The following is a 16,897-nucleotide window of genomic DNA, read 5'->3' as shown; positions in this document are numbered from 1 at the left end:
TTAACAGAGGCTCCTTCTCATCTTATCTTTTCTCAGTATAGCAAAAGAGAAGGACAGTGTTAATAGCAAAAGAGAATGACATAATGTCAATCTTATCTTTTCTCAGTATAGCAAAAGAGGCTATTAACGGAATCATATTTTAGAAACATTAGTTTTTGAAATTAGAAGCCTTCATGCATTAATTTGACTATAATTTAGAGATAAATTTATATTTTTCCCTAAATTAATATTCCATTACATAAAATACCCCTTTTTCTACCATCCATCCCTTGGCATACACCAACAATGGTACAAGAGTCGCTCAATCTGGGATACAAGCACAACAGTCCCCAAGCATGCAATTGTTGTAGCTTAAAGAGGTACAGAAGCAAAATTCACAGAATTTGAATTGAAGAACGATAATTTATATGAAGAATACATTATATTCTTTCTTTCACTAAGCCAACTCTTCCTAGATAGTTTGGAAAACTTTTCTTTCCACAAACAGGTATTATTCAAGACTCTAGTCTTTTGGACAAACGAGGAAAGAAAAATTAACTTGTCTAATGCTACATTTCCTCAGCAAGCCCAACTAAGATAAAAGAGAAACCAACGGAAATTATGAAGTACAATTCGATAGAATAGAAACCAAGACGCAAGGTAATCCTTGAAATGCTGCTTAATAGGTATAGCCCTTGACGAACATTCCCTTCTTAGCTTCATCGCTTTCACCCTCAGCAGAATACCTTCCAAGCTGCGCCAGGGAATTTGCCTTGGCACGCACCAAAAGTGCCTTCTGTGCGGCTTCCACATTCTCTGGACGTCCTTGCCATGTCTTAAGCACAGTGTTTTGAAGCGCACGAGCATATGAGAAGGACACATGCCATGGGTTGGGACTTTGGTTCATTGCGTTGAGGTTAAGGGTTGCTTGCACTTCAGATTGTCCTCCTGACAAAAACTGCAAAGGAACAGAAGTTGCTTTTGTTGAACTTTATTCATCAAAAAGAGATTCAATAATGTTCAACTTAAAATAAATGAGCATGCATTTGCCCTGAGAACAATCATATGAAACAGCAGCGAAGTCAAGATGCTTAAGATCTTTATCTCACAATAAAACTTGTTTACTGCAATAGATATGGCCCCATGTTTCAAGTTTTCCAGTTTTCTATCGATCCAATTTCCAACTAAAAGTGATTAACAGTATATTTTTCATCTCATTTCAACAAAGAAAGTAATTAAGATTTGACCAGTCTACAGAAAAAAGAAATTGGATTAAGTAAATTCAAGATCTAAATTAGAAATTAAGAGATATTAAAGATTTTATAATTCACTACTGCAAGAAGAGGACACACTGATTACGAACAACTTTTTGTCACTTTAGATTCACGTCAAAATAGGAATTCAGGCTTTCATACCATGATTCCGGGAACTGCAGGTGGTACTCTTCTTTTAAGCATGGTGAGTGTGTATTTGGCAATTGTCTCTGGAGAAGCCTTCTCTTTGTGCTCAGCTCCTGGTGTTACCATGCTGGGCTTAAGCAGGATACCCTCAAATATGACATTGTTTTCTGCCAAGTAGAAAAAGACTTCTGCCCAGACCTTCTCTGCAACTTCAAGTGTTCTCTCAATTCCATGGTCTCCATCGAGAAGAATCTCAGGTTCAACTATGGGCACAAGACCATTGTCCTGCACATAAAAAAATTAGTGTTAAAAAAGAGACTGTAATTATAGGCAAATGCATGCTTAGCACTGATCCAGTGATCATTGGAAAAGGGCAAATAATTGGAAGACAATCTCTATCACTTGAGAAAAATGAAATAACATCAAGAATTCAAAAGAACCCCAATTATCCCAACAGAGAACCATATGAGTCTCAATTTTAAACCAATTCACTAATATTTTGACTTTCTAGTTACTTGACTGAATGAATCATAGGCTTCACACATAAAAAAAAAAAAAAATAAATAAATAAAAGGAAGGATGAGGAGGATTGGGGCTGGGGCTAGAAGTAGACGTGGCCACGGTTCCAGTTCCAAATTTTTAGAACCGGAACCGAACCGAAAATTAACAGTTCCGGTTACGGTTTGGAACCAAACGGTTCCGGTTCCTTAACGGTTTCAAAACCGACGGTTCCGACCGGTTCTCCGACTTGTTTGGACCAGTTCCGGACAGTTCCGAACAGTTCCAACCCTAACTGGAACCGTTGGTTCCAACTGGTTTTGGCAACCGCCGTTTCAAGGTTCCAAAACTGGTGGAACCAGAAGCGAACCGGTTGGTTTTGGCAACTGCCGGTTCAAGGTTCCAAAACTGGTGGGAACCGGAACCGGAACCGGTTCGGAACCGACAGTTCCAGTTCCAAAAACCGGATTTTGGCCACCCCTGGCTAGAAGAATACAAGTGGGAAAATGATATAGGCATGCACTTCTAGCTTTGCTAAAAGAGCCTTAGCTAATATGGATGATAATAGATTTTGTAAGTGAAACAACACCTGAGAAATGGCAGCATAACGAGCAAGTCCCCATGCAGCTTCCTTAACAGCAAGAGCAGATGGGCCAGAGGGAATGCTGACAACTGTCCTCCTGAATATTCCATATGAACATGGAAGATAGCAAAACATAAGTAATTAAGCAAGCTATGGTAAGGAGGAAAAAATGATCAACAGAACATAAATCAAACTTACCACTTGGCAAAACGAGCTCCTTGCTTGTAGTATTCAGCAGACCTTGAAGCCAATCCATCCAAGCCTTGGCACCAAGACTCATTGTTTGATCCTGGAAGAGGTACCAAACCCTATGACACACAAACAAGCTCAATTATAACATAGAAAAACCTTTTGTTAAGCAGCAACTAATTAAAACAACTGTCCAGGAGTCCAAATTTTCATAATCTTAAGAAAAATATACCTTGTCAACTTTGATCCCAGGCACAATATTCTCATCACGCAAGCAATCAACAAATTTCTTTCCATCGGTAGTGGACTGGTAAAGTGTTTCCTCAAAAAGAATAGCACCAGAGATATATTCACCAAGGCCAGGAGTGGTCAGCAAGAGTTGTCTGTATGCTTGTCTGTTGGCCTCAGTATTGTCTAACCCAATAGATGCCAACCTCTTCCCACAAGTTGCATTTGATTCATCAATGGCGAGAATGCCACGACCAGGTGACGCAACAGATTTCTACACAATCAAGAACAACCCAAATACAATAAGCATAATAAACTAATAACAAAACCAGAAGCTATGATAAATTATTTTATTTTTACTCCTCGGCTAAGAAAACGCTTTGCAGTCTCCATTGCATCAACTATGTCTAGCAAAAAAGGTATTGCAGCTCCAAAGGCTTTTTTTCTTAATTTCAAAATCAAATAATTGTTTATTTTCAATTAATCAGAAACATATCTGTTGGTAATTGAATTTAACAAACAATTAACGTAATAATCTAACAAAAATTAAAATTCGATTCAATTAACCAACAAAATATAATAATAATAAAATCAACAAACAACACGATATGTAAATTGAGAACAAGACCATACATATAGCAGTAGTAAAAATGGCACAAGAGATCAAAAGAGAAACTAACAGCGGTTTGAACAAGCTCGTCCTTATAAGAACTGGCACAGATCGGGAGGGAGATTCGGCGAGTTGCGAGGCGAGTTGAGGAAGAACCAGTTCGCTGACCAAAGGACTGTTGACCGATCCAAGAAGACGACGCTGCGTTTAGCTTTGCGAAGCTTGCACAGGCCATCGCTCAAGACTAATGATTAGATCGAGATCGAGAGAGAGAGAGAGAGAGGGAGAGAGGTGTTTTTGTTATTGACGGGAAATAGCTTTCTCACGTTCTGGCTTTCTTTTTCCGTGATTTTCAGTTAGGTGTGGGCTTATAAAAGCGAGAGAGAAAGTGAAGTGAAAGCGTTTTGTTTTTCTCGGACAGTCCGCTTGGAGTTTTTGGTGGACGAAAATGACAATATGCATGCGGCGATACCAAACAGCCCTTAGTTGGATATTTATGAAATTACCAGATTACCTCCTGATTTGGTTCTGTGTCTCTTTCCATTGACCGTCTTTAACCTTTTTGACCACCTGCATTAATGCAAGTCCTTTTGGGCGTCACTAAGGCTATGTTTGGTACATAACATTAAATGGAATAAGGAGTATAATAAGTAAATAATTATTACATTAAATAAAATAAAATTGGACGAAAAACATAAAGGTGAAGGGCATTGGAATATACGAATAGTTGATATTATGAGTAGTGAAGGAGTTGGACATCTGTCTCACCTAACCACAATGACGTGCATTCCAACGTGGAGATCCGCTCTGCCCTCAAAGGCCAAAAGTTCCGTCTGTCCTGCTAAAGGGTCAAAGGATTAAAATAAATAAATAAATAAAATAGCCAAATCCAAATTCAAAGAACAAATTCGAAAAAGCTTGTTAATTGAATCAATACCCCTGTTTTTAATATCGAATCGAAGTAATTAAATCGCTGTTGAATCAAATCAACTCACTTCAATTGCTTTATTTTTTTTAATTATTTATAAAAAATTAAAAAATAGAGTTATAAATAATTAGTTTAAAAAATCATAACACAATTATATTATTATGCATTCAACATTTTAATGAAACAATCTAAATATATAGTATAATAATTTAAATGCTATAAAAAAATTTTCAAATCATTCATCATGAATACCAAATATAAAAATATTTAGGGATCACAATGTGCTTTGATATTTTTTTGTAATTAAATTATAATATTTATATCATTTTATTTAATTAAATGATTAAATAATTAATTGGTATTTATAGAATAATTATTTTTAAAATTGAGTGTACCATATTAAACTAAATTTTTCAGAAAAAATTAAACTTTTATTGGTAATTTTTCAATTTATATTTTACTAATTATGAATTTTTTGAAAATAAAAAAAAAAAATTACTTCAGAGTTCTAAGATCTGAACTAATGAGTTTTTTTAAAGTTTCCCTTGTTACTTAACATTTGCTCCACTCAATTTAAATAATTATAAATTTACTATTTTTTATTTTAAAGTATAATTGACTAAGATAAAAAATGGATCACACGTGAGATTCAATAAATATTTGATTCGCGGATTAATCGATCTAGTTGGATTTTGAAAATACTAATTATTATTGCCTAAAAAAAAAGGTGAAATGTCAACTCCCACAATTTTCATCTCCAAAATAACTATTAAATTGTATATTAAACTATACTAAAATAAACTTGATCATCATTTTGTTCGAATCAATATTTGATTGAAAAATATTTAAAGTGAGATAATTTTAAGTTGGATCAGAATTATACCATTTTTATCATTTTTTCACAAAATTTTGATATCGTGGTGATTCAACTAGTAATTTTCAATCGATTTAATCTTATATTTTTTTAAACAAAAGTGGAAAAATGGAGACGGAATTGACATACCCTTTGGGGGACTTGCAATTAGGATACAAAATCTAAAACACATTCTATAAGAAAAAAAAAAAAAAAAAACATTGAAATACATACCCAAAAGGAAAAGAAAATGCAAAAGAACTAAAAAAAAAATGGCCAAAAAGAGTTTTATTATTCTTCCCTGTCACTCCTTAACCCTTACCATACGTGTATTTGACTTGGTCCAAAACGGCAACTACATTCGATGGCAGAGCCCACTTGATACTTCCATTATTCAAAATGCAGCAGCCAGACAATTATTTAATAATATAATTGAATTAGCCACATGCATAAATATTCTCTGGCTGTTAAGGTTTGGAAAAAAAATTATTTAAAATTGTTATTTTTTTAAATAAATTTTATATATGTTAAATTATAAAAATTGTAAATTAATTAAATAACGATTTGAAATTATTCTTTTGATTGATTTAAATTAATGATCTTTCAAAAAATCTCAAGTGTAAGATAAAATTCTAAGGTTATGTTTAATACATGGAATAGGAATGGGAATAGATTTTCTATTCTCAATTCCATTATTCAGTAGCAATTTATTTTGGAAAACAAGAGAACTCATATATTATCTTTGAGAATAGAACTCAATCAGTACATCCGACATATCAATCCATAGTTGAAACCTATTATGGCGAATAGAGTTACGTACCAGCAGATGGGCACACTCATTCTCTTGTCGTCTAATCCAAAAAACTTTAATATCTGGCCTATCAAGAAGCAAGGCCTTACAATTAGACACAATCAACCCAAAATCAGAATTATTCTCACTCATTGACTTCAAAGACAAATATAAAGATTGGCATTGAGTAAAAATGCAATGAGGATCAAGTAAAGAAACAAAGACATAATACAAACACTGCCTCAAAGCAAGAGCTTCTGCAATCAACGGATCATCACCACCTTTCTCAAAATCCGAAATAGCTAACGAAAAATGACCTTCAGCATCCTCAATACCCAAGCCAAAACCCACAAAATCCATTGCCCGAAACACTGCACCATCAACATAGGCGAGCCAAGTAGCTTGATGCTCAATATGGACTGGTTGAGCAGGAGCAAATGCAGCGTGTATTGCCGCCATTGCCGCCGTTGCTGCTTGTGATGAAGCTGATGCAGCCCAATAATCATCTAGAAGCAGTTGAGCCGCATGAGAAATTTGCCAAGGATTTGACTAGGCATTGGACCACAACATAGCGTTCCGAGCAGCCCATAAACTCCATGCAACTGTAGCCATCAGCTCGGCACGTTACTTTTCCTTTGAAGAGATGATATGAAGGAACAATTCCTGAAAAGACAAATTTATATTTGCAAAAATAAAACCAGCTTGCCTCCACACCTCTTTCGCAATAGAACACTTGACCAGCAACATGATCCCCATTCTCATATTCTTAGCAAAATAAACATTGAAGTGAAGTATTAACCCCTCTGTGATAAATTATCTTTAGTGGGGAGCACATTACGATCCATACGCCAAATAAAATCCCGAACTTTGGGGGGAACATCAAGCTTCCATATCTGCTTTCATATCGTATATTCACCACCACCACCATTTCAAACCAAACTGTAAGCTACATGATAAGCAGTTTTGACCATACAAAAGCCTTTCCGATCAATATGTCATATTAATTTGTCATGATGGGTATAAAGGCTTAATGGGATACTGAAAATTTTCCTCATATCATTAATCCAAATATCAATTTTTTAGCAATTTTTTAGAAAGTAAAAAATATCAACTATGCATTAATCCAAATCAACAAAACAACATGAGAAATAATTCTAGAAGGGACATTATCCCACTCCCAAAGATTAGACATGAATAAGTATGTACTCCCAAAGATTAGACATGAAATAAGTATGTGTTGCGAGTAGATCTACAGTGTTATTCGTTGAGCTACGAACAAAAGAAATAGAACAATTAACAAGTTCATTTAGGATGGTTTTACAATCACACACAATCCTCGAGAGTAAAAGGAATTAATTGTCTGCGATTGAAAGCTTTAAAGGGAGGTGAATCAATCTCAAAAATAAATTTAGAGATATGTTTGCCCTTAACCAACTCAGAGCTTCTTAGAAGGAGATGGCTTCTGTCAGAGCAACTTGACAAGGGTTTTGAACATTATCCAAGTTATTTCGCAATACCCAACTGCATAATAATAAGAGAAGATGCGTGAAGAGATGCATCTGGTCGCATTTCAAAAATCCATATTACCCACACAACAGATCCATGATTGACAACATAGAGATGGGCCACCTGCTGCTATTAAGCTACCCGCCAAGCTGCTAACCAAGCCATAGGGTACCTGAGTTGCAAGTCTATAGGCTTAATAACATCATTCCACACTATAACATTCTAGTTATTCCAAATGACAGAGAGCATCATATATGTTTGTTGAGAATTAGATTGATCATGCACTATGACAACGTGAAAAAACCAATTTTTAATCTCAAACACCCATTGTAGGTCATATATACTAGGCACTCCATTCAAAACTTGTATCCAATACTGTCTCGCAACTCACAGTCAATAAACAAGTGGAGAAGGGATTTAGGTCCCTGACCACATACAAGACATGATACTTGAAGGTCCACACCACGATGGACAAGCAATGTTTTAACCGAGAGACACTCAACATAAATTCTCCAAAACAAGTTCTTTACATTTGGGGGGAGTTTGAAGACCATAGCTTTGACCAAAATGGCTTCACATTAGGAGGCGTTGACGAAGCAAAATTCACAGTTAAAAGTCAATAAGCACTTCGAACGGAATAACACCCACTCTTCTTTATTGACCAAATTCATTCATCTCTCCGTTGGACACAAAAAGGGTTAACAGAATCAACATCCTATCCTAATCCTTTAAAAAGCTGGTCCAAAACATATTTTATAAATTTACTTTTATTATTGAGTTGTTGCATATTTTATAAATTTTGTGACACCCTAGGCGAATCCCACACGGGCTAAGCACAAGGTGGAAGTAATGTATATAAAGAAGGGCAGTCCTTAGACCAGAAAGACACGTTTTGGGCTATAAGGTGGTTCAAGCTCAGGAACAAATCCATGTGGGCTGTGTAATATCTCAAGCCTAATAAGATATTGCCTGCTTTGGGCCCAGCCTCCACAGATTTGTTCCTGGGATAAAACTGCCAATGTAAGCTTGTCCTCACACCCATCTCCTTGGGGACCCAGCCTCTTCGGAGTTCAGCCCTCGCTGAGATTTGCCCCACCACCAGTTAGAGGGTCAAGACTTGGCTCTGATACAAAATTTGTAACATCTGACCAGCCTGCACGAATTTGTTTATGGGTTGGAACCTCGTCATACTGCCCTGTACAGATTTGTTCCTAGGTTAGAACCATGTCATGTAGCCTTGCACAAGTTGTTCCTCGGCTAGAGCCACCTCATAGCCTTGTATGAATTTATTCCACGGATTTGTTCCTAAGCTAGAATCACGTCATAGCCCAAAACGTTATTAAAAAAGATAGTCTACTTTCTATTTTCACACAGATTAATAAATATAGTAAAAAGATAATTTTTATTCATATATATTTCATATTATGCTCATATATATTTCATATTATGCTCATCTAAAATAACACATGAGCTAAAAAATTATTATATTTGAATAATAAGTAATAATTTAATGAGGATTATTGAAAATAAGATATAATTTAATAAGGGTATAATAGAACATTAATGATTAACTAGAATGCAAAAAGGAAAAGTAGACTATATTTTGAGATAAACCAAAAAGGAAAGATAAACTATTTTTTTGGAAGGTAAGGAGTATTTTATTCGACTTTACCTCTATCAAAATATTTGTAAAATTTAATCTAATTAAATAAGTATTAATTAAAAAATATTTTAATTAATTATTCTTCCTTTTTCCAGAATTAAAATGATTCAATCATTCCTAAAAACATTAATTAACAATAAACTATAACCAACAAAAACTTGCGTTGCATGTACCAAACGCACGCATTAACTCCACCTGGCTTTGGCTCACTGGCAGGTACCTGTGGGTCCCGCCCGAACCAGTCCGACTCCAATCAACCCACAAACAACAAACCCTAACCTGCAACACAAACAAACTCACCATCTTCTTCTTCTTCTTTCTACAAACCCTAATTCCATATTCTTCCACCAATTGCAATTACAAAACTAACGGACACATAGAAATCTCTATGATAATTGTCAAACTCAAGCTATAAGATATATGCTGCCAATGTCAGTCGATGCGCATAAGAAATCCAATGGAAATGGAAACGGAGTCGTATTACCGACGCACAGGCTGAGGTTGAACCCTAGCACCGATCACAAGCCGGACAGCTATGAAGATCTTCAATCAGACTTCAGTCCTCTCCTCTTCAGCTCGCTGGAGCGGTACTTGCCTCCTTCCATGCTCAATTTGTCACGCGACGCTAAAATCCAGTTCCTGAAGGACATTCTCGTTCGCTATTCACCTGAGGGTGAACGTGCTCGTGTATGCATTGGCTTTAATATCTTTGCACAAGTATTTCTATACGTATGCACATACATCATCTAGGACGCATAATATGTATGCATGTAATATAGTATTGCGTATAGTTATGTATGCTTTCCTTGTGTTTATGCTGTACTATAATTTGCATAATTGAGAGCGATTGGATGGAAGAGAAATGCAAATTTCTGAGAATTTGGTAATTGGGAGAGATTCAATTTCATATATATACACCTCAGACGGGTTTGAGTAGGAATTTTATGAAATTCCGGCTCCCTCCCAAACTCTGTTTTGGCTATCTTCTGTTGTTTAGAGGATATTGGATTATTACTGCTCTTTGTTTATGGGAACAGCGAAATTCACCCCTTCAAGATACTCTTTTTCAAATGTGGATTCAAATTCAGGCATGCATATACTCTTCTTTTAGACCTCAGGCTTTAACTTGTTATTTTCTTTTCTGAAATAAGTTTCGAAGAACTTGTTATTATCAGTTCCCTTTTCTGATAATAAGAGAACTTATATAGTGCTATCAATGTGAATTTTGTTAAAGTGGCTTGAATATTTGCTACATTTGACCCATTTTGTTTGACATTTGTTGTCTGTACCCTGAGTCATATTTTGTTGTAATTCCTGGTGATTTCCTTTTGGGTCCATTTTGATAAATAGCCATTTGGAATGATTGACTATTTGAATTTGACATTATGTTGATTTTTTTTATGATTTTTCACTTGAAACACAAAATTGCCCCAATATTTTATTCATTGATATGAAAGTTTTGGCTTCTTCTCAACTAGTTCTAGTGTATCTTCTAATATTAAATGCTAATAACGGTTTCCTAATGACATCTCTGCATTCCTAATTTGTTTTGGGGATCAATAAGTTATCCTTAAGTTTTTACTCAACTTTTTATGTTACAATTATGTTATCTATCAATTCTATGTGTTGCTTTTCTTGCTCCCTTTTCTAATTGGTCAATTGCGTTGCTCATTGTTTTTCACCGTTTTAAACTGGCAGGTACTAAAACATAAAGAATACAGGCAGAAGATTATATCAAACTATCAGGTAAATACAATGGTGAATGTTTGATATAGGATGTCTCACGCTCAGAATTAGTCTTTTAGATTTTTCTCATGATTGTAGTTTGAAAATCAGACTAGTTTTCTGATGTTTGTCATACATGGCTCAGAAAGACTTGTTTTCTATTGGTTGCGTAGGTATTTTGCTGTTAGGAAGACTCGAGTGTGGCATAAGTGGCCCCACTGCACTCTTAGGAATTCTTTGTATTATTAGTCCATTTTCAATTTTTCCCTCCCCAAAATGTCCAAGTTTTAACACATTGCACACACAATCCGCTAACTTGGGCTAAAATACAGTTCTGTGTTTCGGTAATTGGGATGCTACTACAGAATATAATAATAATAATAATAATAATAAAAAAAGATTTGGCCCATTTATTCTTTTAATTATACTTCTTCAAGTCTCATACTCCTCCCTCTCAATCACATCAACAAAAAGAACTCTCTGTATTATGGACTTAAATGATCAATTTTATATGGGAAATGAAGGTTGCGTGGCCGTTATCTGATGATAACATATGAGAAAATTATAAAAAAAATATAAAATATTAAAGCATCAATATCATTTAAAGTTTTTGTTTTTCTATTTATTGCTCCCACTAGGACAAATTTTTAGATATACCTCTTCTTTCTGCTTATCAGCTTACTGTTTATACATATTTTTACCTCTATACTTTGAAAGTCTTGATTGAACTCATATTGTTGATATTCCCAATGACTGTCATTTCCTTTAATGGATGTATATTATTATAGCTAAAATGGTGAAAAGTGAGAATTACATTCTGTTAATATGAGACTAAATCATGAATTGCGGTATATAAAATATTTGGATATTCATATTATGCTTATAAGTCATAGCATTGGGCTGTAAATGAGCTAAGCCACTTGTGAGCTACTTGAGACTCGGTTTGGAAAAAGCTCGTTTGATAAGCTTAAAAAGCCGATCTCAGAGTATACTTTTTGAGCTTGTTTAATAGATGAGCCGAGCTTGAGCTTGTAAAAGAGCTATGGTTTTTTACTTTTAACTATGAATTGTAAATGAGTTGAGCTCAACTTCAAACCGAGCCCAGCAGCTTGGGTACAGCCCTTAAATTCCTTTGTTTCTTTATGCTGTTTTCTTTTGTGATTGTTTCCTCCTTTTTGCAGCCTCTACATAGGGAGTTGTATTCAATGCATGCTGAAAACTTCTTTGTGCCCTCATTTCTCAAAGCAGTCAACGAAAATACAGAACAGAGTTTTAGAAATATATTGGCTGAACCCAGACCAGGAATATATGTATTTGAAATGCTTCAGCCACATTTCTGCGAAATGTTGATGTCTGAGGTATCGTCTTGTTCTTCTTGTCATTTATTATGTCAATAGTACCATTTTGCTTGTATTTTAGTTTGCAAACTTTCTTATCAAGTTCTGATTGCTTAGGTAGAAAACTTTGAAAGATGGGTTCATGACACAAAATTCAGAATAATGCGCCCAAACACAATGAACAAGTATGGTGCTGTTCTTGATGACTTTGGCCTACAAACAATGCTTCAGAAGTTGATGGATGAATATATACGCCCAATGTCTAGAAGTAATATATCTCTATTCAGTTAGAAATAAGAAAAGAACAAAATGATTTTCATATTATGTAAAAGAACTCATTGCTTACAGTGGATTTTCCTTGTAGTTTTCTTCCCTGAGGTTGGCGGATCAACTCTAGATTCACATCATGGTTTTGTTGTTGAATATGGAGTAGATAGAGATGTTGAGCTTGGTAGGTGCTTCCTTGAATCTTCTTTCTAATGCCATTTATCTGCAAATTATAACTTCACATAGTATTATGTATGATCAATTTTTAATCATATCCCAATGAGTGGAAACTTAAAGAAGTTGCTGAAGTTTCTCAATTAACTTACTAATAATTTCAGCTTTTCTATTCTGAAAGTACTGCATGAAATCAGATCTTTCTATGACTATATTAGACGTCTAGGTTTTATATCAAGAATCAAATGGCTCTTGGTTTTTCGAATGGATGGTGCTGTTATTTATTTGCTGATGACAAATTTCATTTTGTAGATTTAGAATTGCAAACTGCTTTTTTTTTTTTTTTTATGTTTCCCTTTTTATTGACAGTGTAAAGTGTAATTTCTTCCTTGTCTGTTTGTCCACCTTCCACCCCAGCTTTTACATCTTTCTCTTCATAAGCTTTTGCAATATCTTAGTAGACTTTTCTTTATAGGTTTCCATGTGGATGACTCAGAAGTCACCTTGAATGTTTGCTTGGGTAAGCAATTTTATGGTGGAGAATTGTTCTTTCGTGGTGTACGGTGTGATAAACATGTGAATACTGAAACCCAACCTGAGGTATGCTAAATTTGAAGATTAATTCTCAGAATGCTGCAGGTTGACTGATGCCATGAGTTTATTATAGTTTATTCATGCTGGTGAAGTCGTATATTGAATAACTTAAAACTTTTTATAATTGCTTGGTTCTTAAGTGAATTGTGTTACATATTATACTGAAATTCTTTTAAAACCTCTCAAACTATAAAAGTGCATCAAGATGGTCAATGATGCTTTTCCATTCAAACAAAAAGGCTAAGATATAACTATGATTGCTATCGGAAAGGCTGAGGTTTCTAAATGCAAACTTAATGAAATGATAGGGTGAACTATAATGTAAACTATTTTTGGCGTTAGTTTTTGTGATAAGGAAACTGTTATTTGAAGCAACTAAAGACTTGTCTGCTTGGTGTTTATTGATGATGTCTATAGGAAATTTTTGATTATGTCCATGTCCCCGGGCGGGCTGTATTTCATCGTGGTCGCCATCGGCATGGTGCTAGAGCTACAACTTCTGGGCATCGGTGCAACTTAATTTTGTGGTGCAGAAGGTATCTTTCTCTCTGCTCCCCTGTAAATGAGATTTGACATCCTACCTTTTCTCGGAAGGAATCTACTTTGAGCCAACATGTTGGGTTTTAATGTTAGTGTGGAAATTTAATCTAGTTAATCACTCAGATTATATTGGGGGTTTAACTATGGTGACTTCTTTTTTTTTTTTTTTCTCCTAATGATGTTTCTGGACCGACTGAAGTTGTAATACTAACTTATTTTTAAGTTCCCAGGATTCTGATAATTAATAGATACTATAGAAGTTGACAATCTACTGATTGGGATTTTGGGTGTTGACAATTTGTTTGTCTTCTAGACAAGTAGCAAATGAAGGAAGAACATATTACTTATCATGGCTGCTCCATAAAATGCAGAAGGCGTCAAGTAATTTGGATTCTTTTCTTTCTAATGCTTGCTTGTTAATAGGCAACAAGTGTTCGATGAGTTTGGTCACTTCTATTTTCATCGTTATCAATAAATATTATTGATTGCAAGAATTTCCCTATTTCAGTTCACTTCTATTTTCATAGTTATAAATAAATATTATTGATTACAAGAATTTCCCGATTTCAGTTCAGTCTTCCGCGAGCTGAAAAAATATCAGAAGGATTTTTCGAACTGGTGCGGAGAGTGCTTGCATGAGAAAAAAGACAGGCAGCGCCTGTCAATTACTGCAACTAAACTGGTACGTTATATTTCAAAGTGAAGATGTGAAAAAAAAATTGCAGTAATATGCAATGATGGTTAGGAACTAAACTCTTTGACGTCTTCTTTTTCTAGGAATTGCTAAAAAGGGATGGAATATCTGCATCTTGATTTGTTTCCACCAGAAGCTTTGGGTAACTGCAATATAAGGAGAATTCTCATCCTCATCCACACAGGCAATGTTAATTTGTAATACATTTTTCCTGGGCTTTGAGTGGAAATATATCTCTAGGGTGCTCGGTGTAGATCTGTCAATATTTGTGCATCACTTCATTTGTTTGTATATGCACCTCTTTCAAGTGCAATGTTCTATATGTAGTCCAACTTGATGAGGATGAGAATGTAATTTTAGCTATAATGTAATTTTAGCTAATGGTTAATATAGGCTCTGTTTGACAAGAGTGTTTGGAGTAGTGTTTAGTGTTTTGAGTGAGTTAAAACATTATTTTAATTAATTATTGTGTTTGATAATGTCACACTTATCCTAAGATTTAGAGTTTAGAGTTTGAGGTAGTGTTTCATGAAACGTTATCCTCATTAACGTTTATCATTTTATAAATTTTTATTAACGTTTATCATTTTATAAATTTTTTATGACACATATGCGCATCGCTTCGTCTTTGCCTTGTTTTCTATTTATATTTTTTTTGTCTTTTTATATTAAATAGCTAATCAAACACTTATTTTTATCGAATACTTCTATTTTGAATAGCTATATAAACAATTAACCACTAACAGCCTAATATAACTTAATATTTAATCACTAAAAGCTAGTAAAATAGCTGACAGCTACTACAACTAGCACTTCTAGAACCGTTAAAATTGTCGAACAGGGTCCATAATAGTTGCTGAGCAAAATTGATCAGTTCTTGTATTATTTAATGGGTAGGAGCCTGTTTTTTTGTGTATTTGGCTTGTTCTTAAACATGAAAGAAATTGTCTATGTGCTTAGAATCTTACAATCCTACTTTTGCTTGTCATTAGTGTTTTTGCCCTAACATTTGAGGAAAACTCTTGTCTATACTTCGTATAGAAAATTAGGTTCTACATAAAATTAATAGGTGAACAGATTTAAAGGATGTCATGTCTGTCTGTAAGAACACCAATACCTTTTTTTTTTGTGCGTCCCATATTTAGCTATAAGATTTTGCAAAAGATTCAATTAACTTAATATTGAACAGTATTGGATCGGCTCAGATTCGATTTAACAACAATACTTTAATCATTTTTGAAAAAAAAAAAAAAAGGGAAATTAGAAGGAAAATATCCTAAGAAAGGCATAATCAACAAATCCCTAACTTACATAATACGAAGAGGCTTGTCCCACGGGTTTAGAATTGAGACTCTAATGTCTAAATGCATGAACCTGTCAATTACATCTCTGTACTTTTCATACTCAAACATCACAACACAAAGCAATACTCACAGATAAACCAAACACACAGAAATTATTGAAGCAATCAATATTATGACTCCATGCTTTCAAATTCTCATTAAAACTTATCAATAATTAGCTCATTTCTAATAAAAAAAATGTATTGCATGTGTAATGTATCCAAATAAGAAAAAGAAGAATAACATATGGAAGCATCAGTATGTTTGATTTCTTGTTATGTATGAATTAATTTGAGATATAAAATTCAGTTATAAATTCTAATATTCATGATATAAAAAATAAATAAATAAATTACCCGTTTAATATATTAACACAACAACTAACAAAATCTAATTACTCCATTATAAGTTATTAATCATCAACGTTGTTGTTATTATTATTATTATTATTTTCAATTTTACTTGTTAACTTTGTTTCTTTTATTTTGTGTACTCAAAAATATCAAATCAATTGTACAGTAAAAATAATTCTTTTTTTTTTTTTTGAGAAATAGTAAAAGTAATTCTTTTTTATTTCCTTTCTAATATCCAAACGAACGACATTAATTTTAAAACTCACCTTTTAGGTACTAACTAATGAGTGTTTTTTAAAGAAAAAATAATAATAGTTCTCACAGGAGGTACAGTGAACGGTATTTTTATTTTATTGTATAAAATACCGATTAAGTATTTTAATAGATATCACTATTTGTTCCTGAATTACCGATTTTAATTCGGTTTCAGTTTAATGTTGAAATTAGATTTTTTTATTTTATTTTATTTTATTGTATAATAAAAAATAATAAAATAATAATCAAGTAATGATATTAGAAGAACTAAATGAGTTTATTTAATAAATAATACACCATTTAATTAAATATATGAGAAATTAAAACCATTTAATAAACATATGGGTAGGTTTCGACAACAGCTTTTAAAATGGCTTTTCTTAGCTAG

General features: G+C 33.9%; 2 protein-coding genes and 1 long non-coding RNA gene across 4 annotated transcripts; 1 reads left to right on the top strand and 2 right to left on the bottom strand.

Moving 5' to 3' along the window:
• Positions 1–360: 360 nt before the first annotated feature.
• Positions 361–3,915, bottom strand: PDE345 (Aldolase superfamily protein). The gene is made up of 6 exons (XM_012220313.3): positions 3,558–3,915; positions 2,882–3,151; positions 2,659–2,768; positions 2,467–2,557; positions 1,395–1,664; positions 361–937 (listed from the first exon to the last, which is right to left on the bottom strand). The coding sequence occupies exons 1-6, from the start codon at positions 3,720–3,722 to the stop codon at positions 659–661; spliced, it is 1,185 nt and encodes a 394-aa protein (XP_012075703.1). The 5' UTR covers positions 3,723–3,915; the 3' UTR covers positions 361–658.
• Positions 3,916–9,459: 5,544 nt separating this feature from the next.
• On the top strand, positions 9,460–14,965 carry LOC105636914 (2-oxoglutarate and iron-dependent oxygenase domain-containing protein CP2). The gene is made up of 9 exons (XM_012220315.4): positions 9,460–9,914; positions 10,926–10,973; positions 12,134–12,310; positions 12,407–12,557; positions 12,654–12,740; positions 13,206–13,330; positions 13,742–13,860; positions 14,435–14,546; positions 14,642–14,965. Exons 1-9 carry the CDS (start codon positions 9,648–9,650, stop codon positions 14,675–14,677), a joined length of 1,122 nt encoding a protein of 373 aa, XP_012075705.1. The 5' UTR covers positions 9,460–9,647; the 3' UTR covers positions 14,678–14,965.
• On the bottom strand, positions 11,550–12,999 carry LOC119371409 (uncharacterized). Of its 2 annotated transcripts, none has more exons than XR_005179032.2 (2): positions 12,883–12,999; positions 11,550–12,779 (listed from the first exon to the last, which is right to left on the bottom strand). It is a non-coding gene; the product is annotated as an uncharacterized LOC119371409 (long non-coding RNA). The 2 variants fall into 2 exon arrangements; XR_005179031.2 differs by having other exon boundaries at positions 11,550–12,792; positions 12,883–12,993.
• Positions 14,966–16,897: the final 1,932 nt, after the last annotated feature.

This window comes from Jatropha curcas, chromosome 10 (assembly GCF_041381405.1).
Source record: "Jatropha curcas cultivar XTBG-Jc1 chromosome 10, XTBG_Jcur_1.0, whole genome shotgun sequence".
NCBI lineage: Eukaryota > Viridiplantae > Streptophyta > Magnoliopsida > Malpighiales > Euphorbiaceae > Jatropha > Jatropha curcas.
This window is presented reverse-complemented; position numbering and strand designations above follow the sequence as displayed.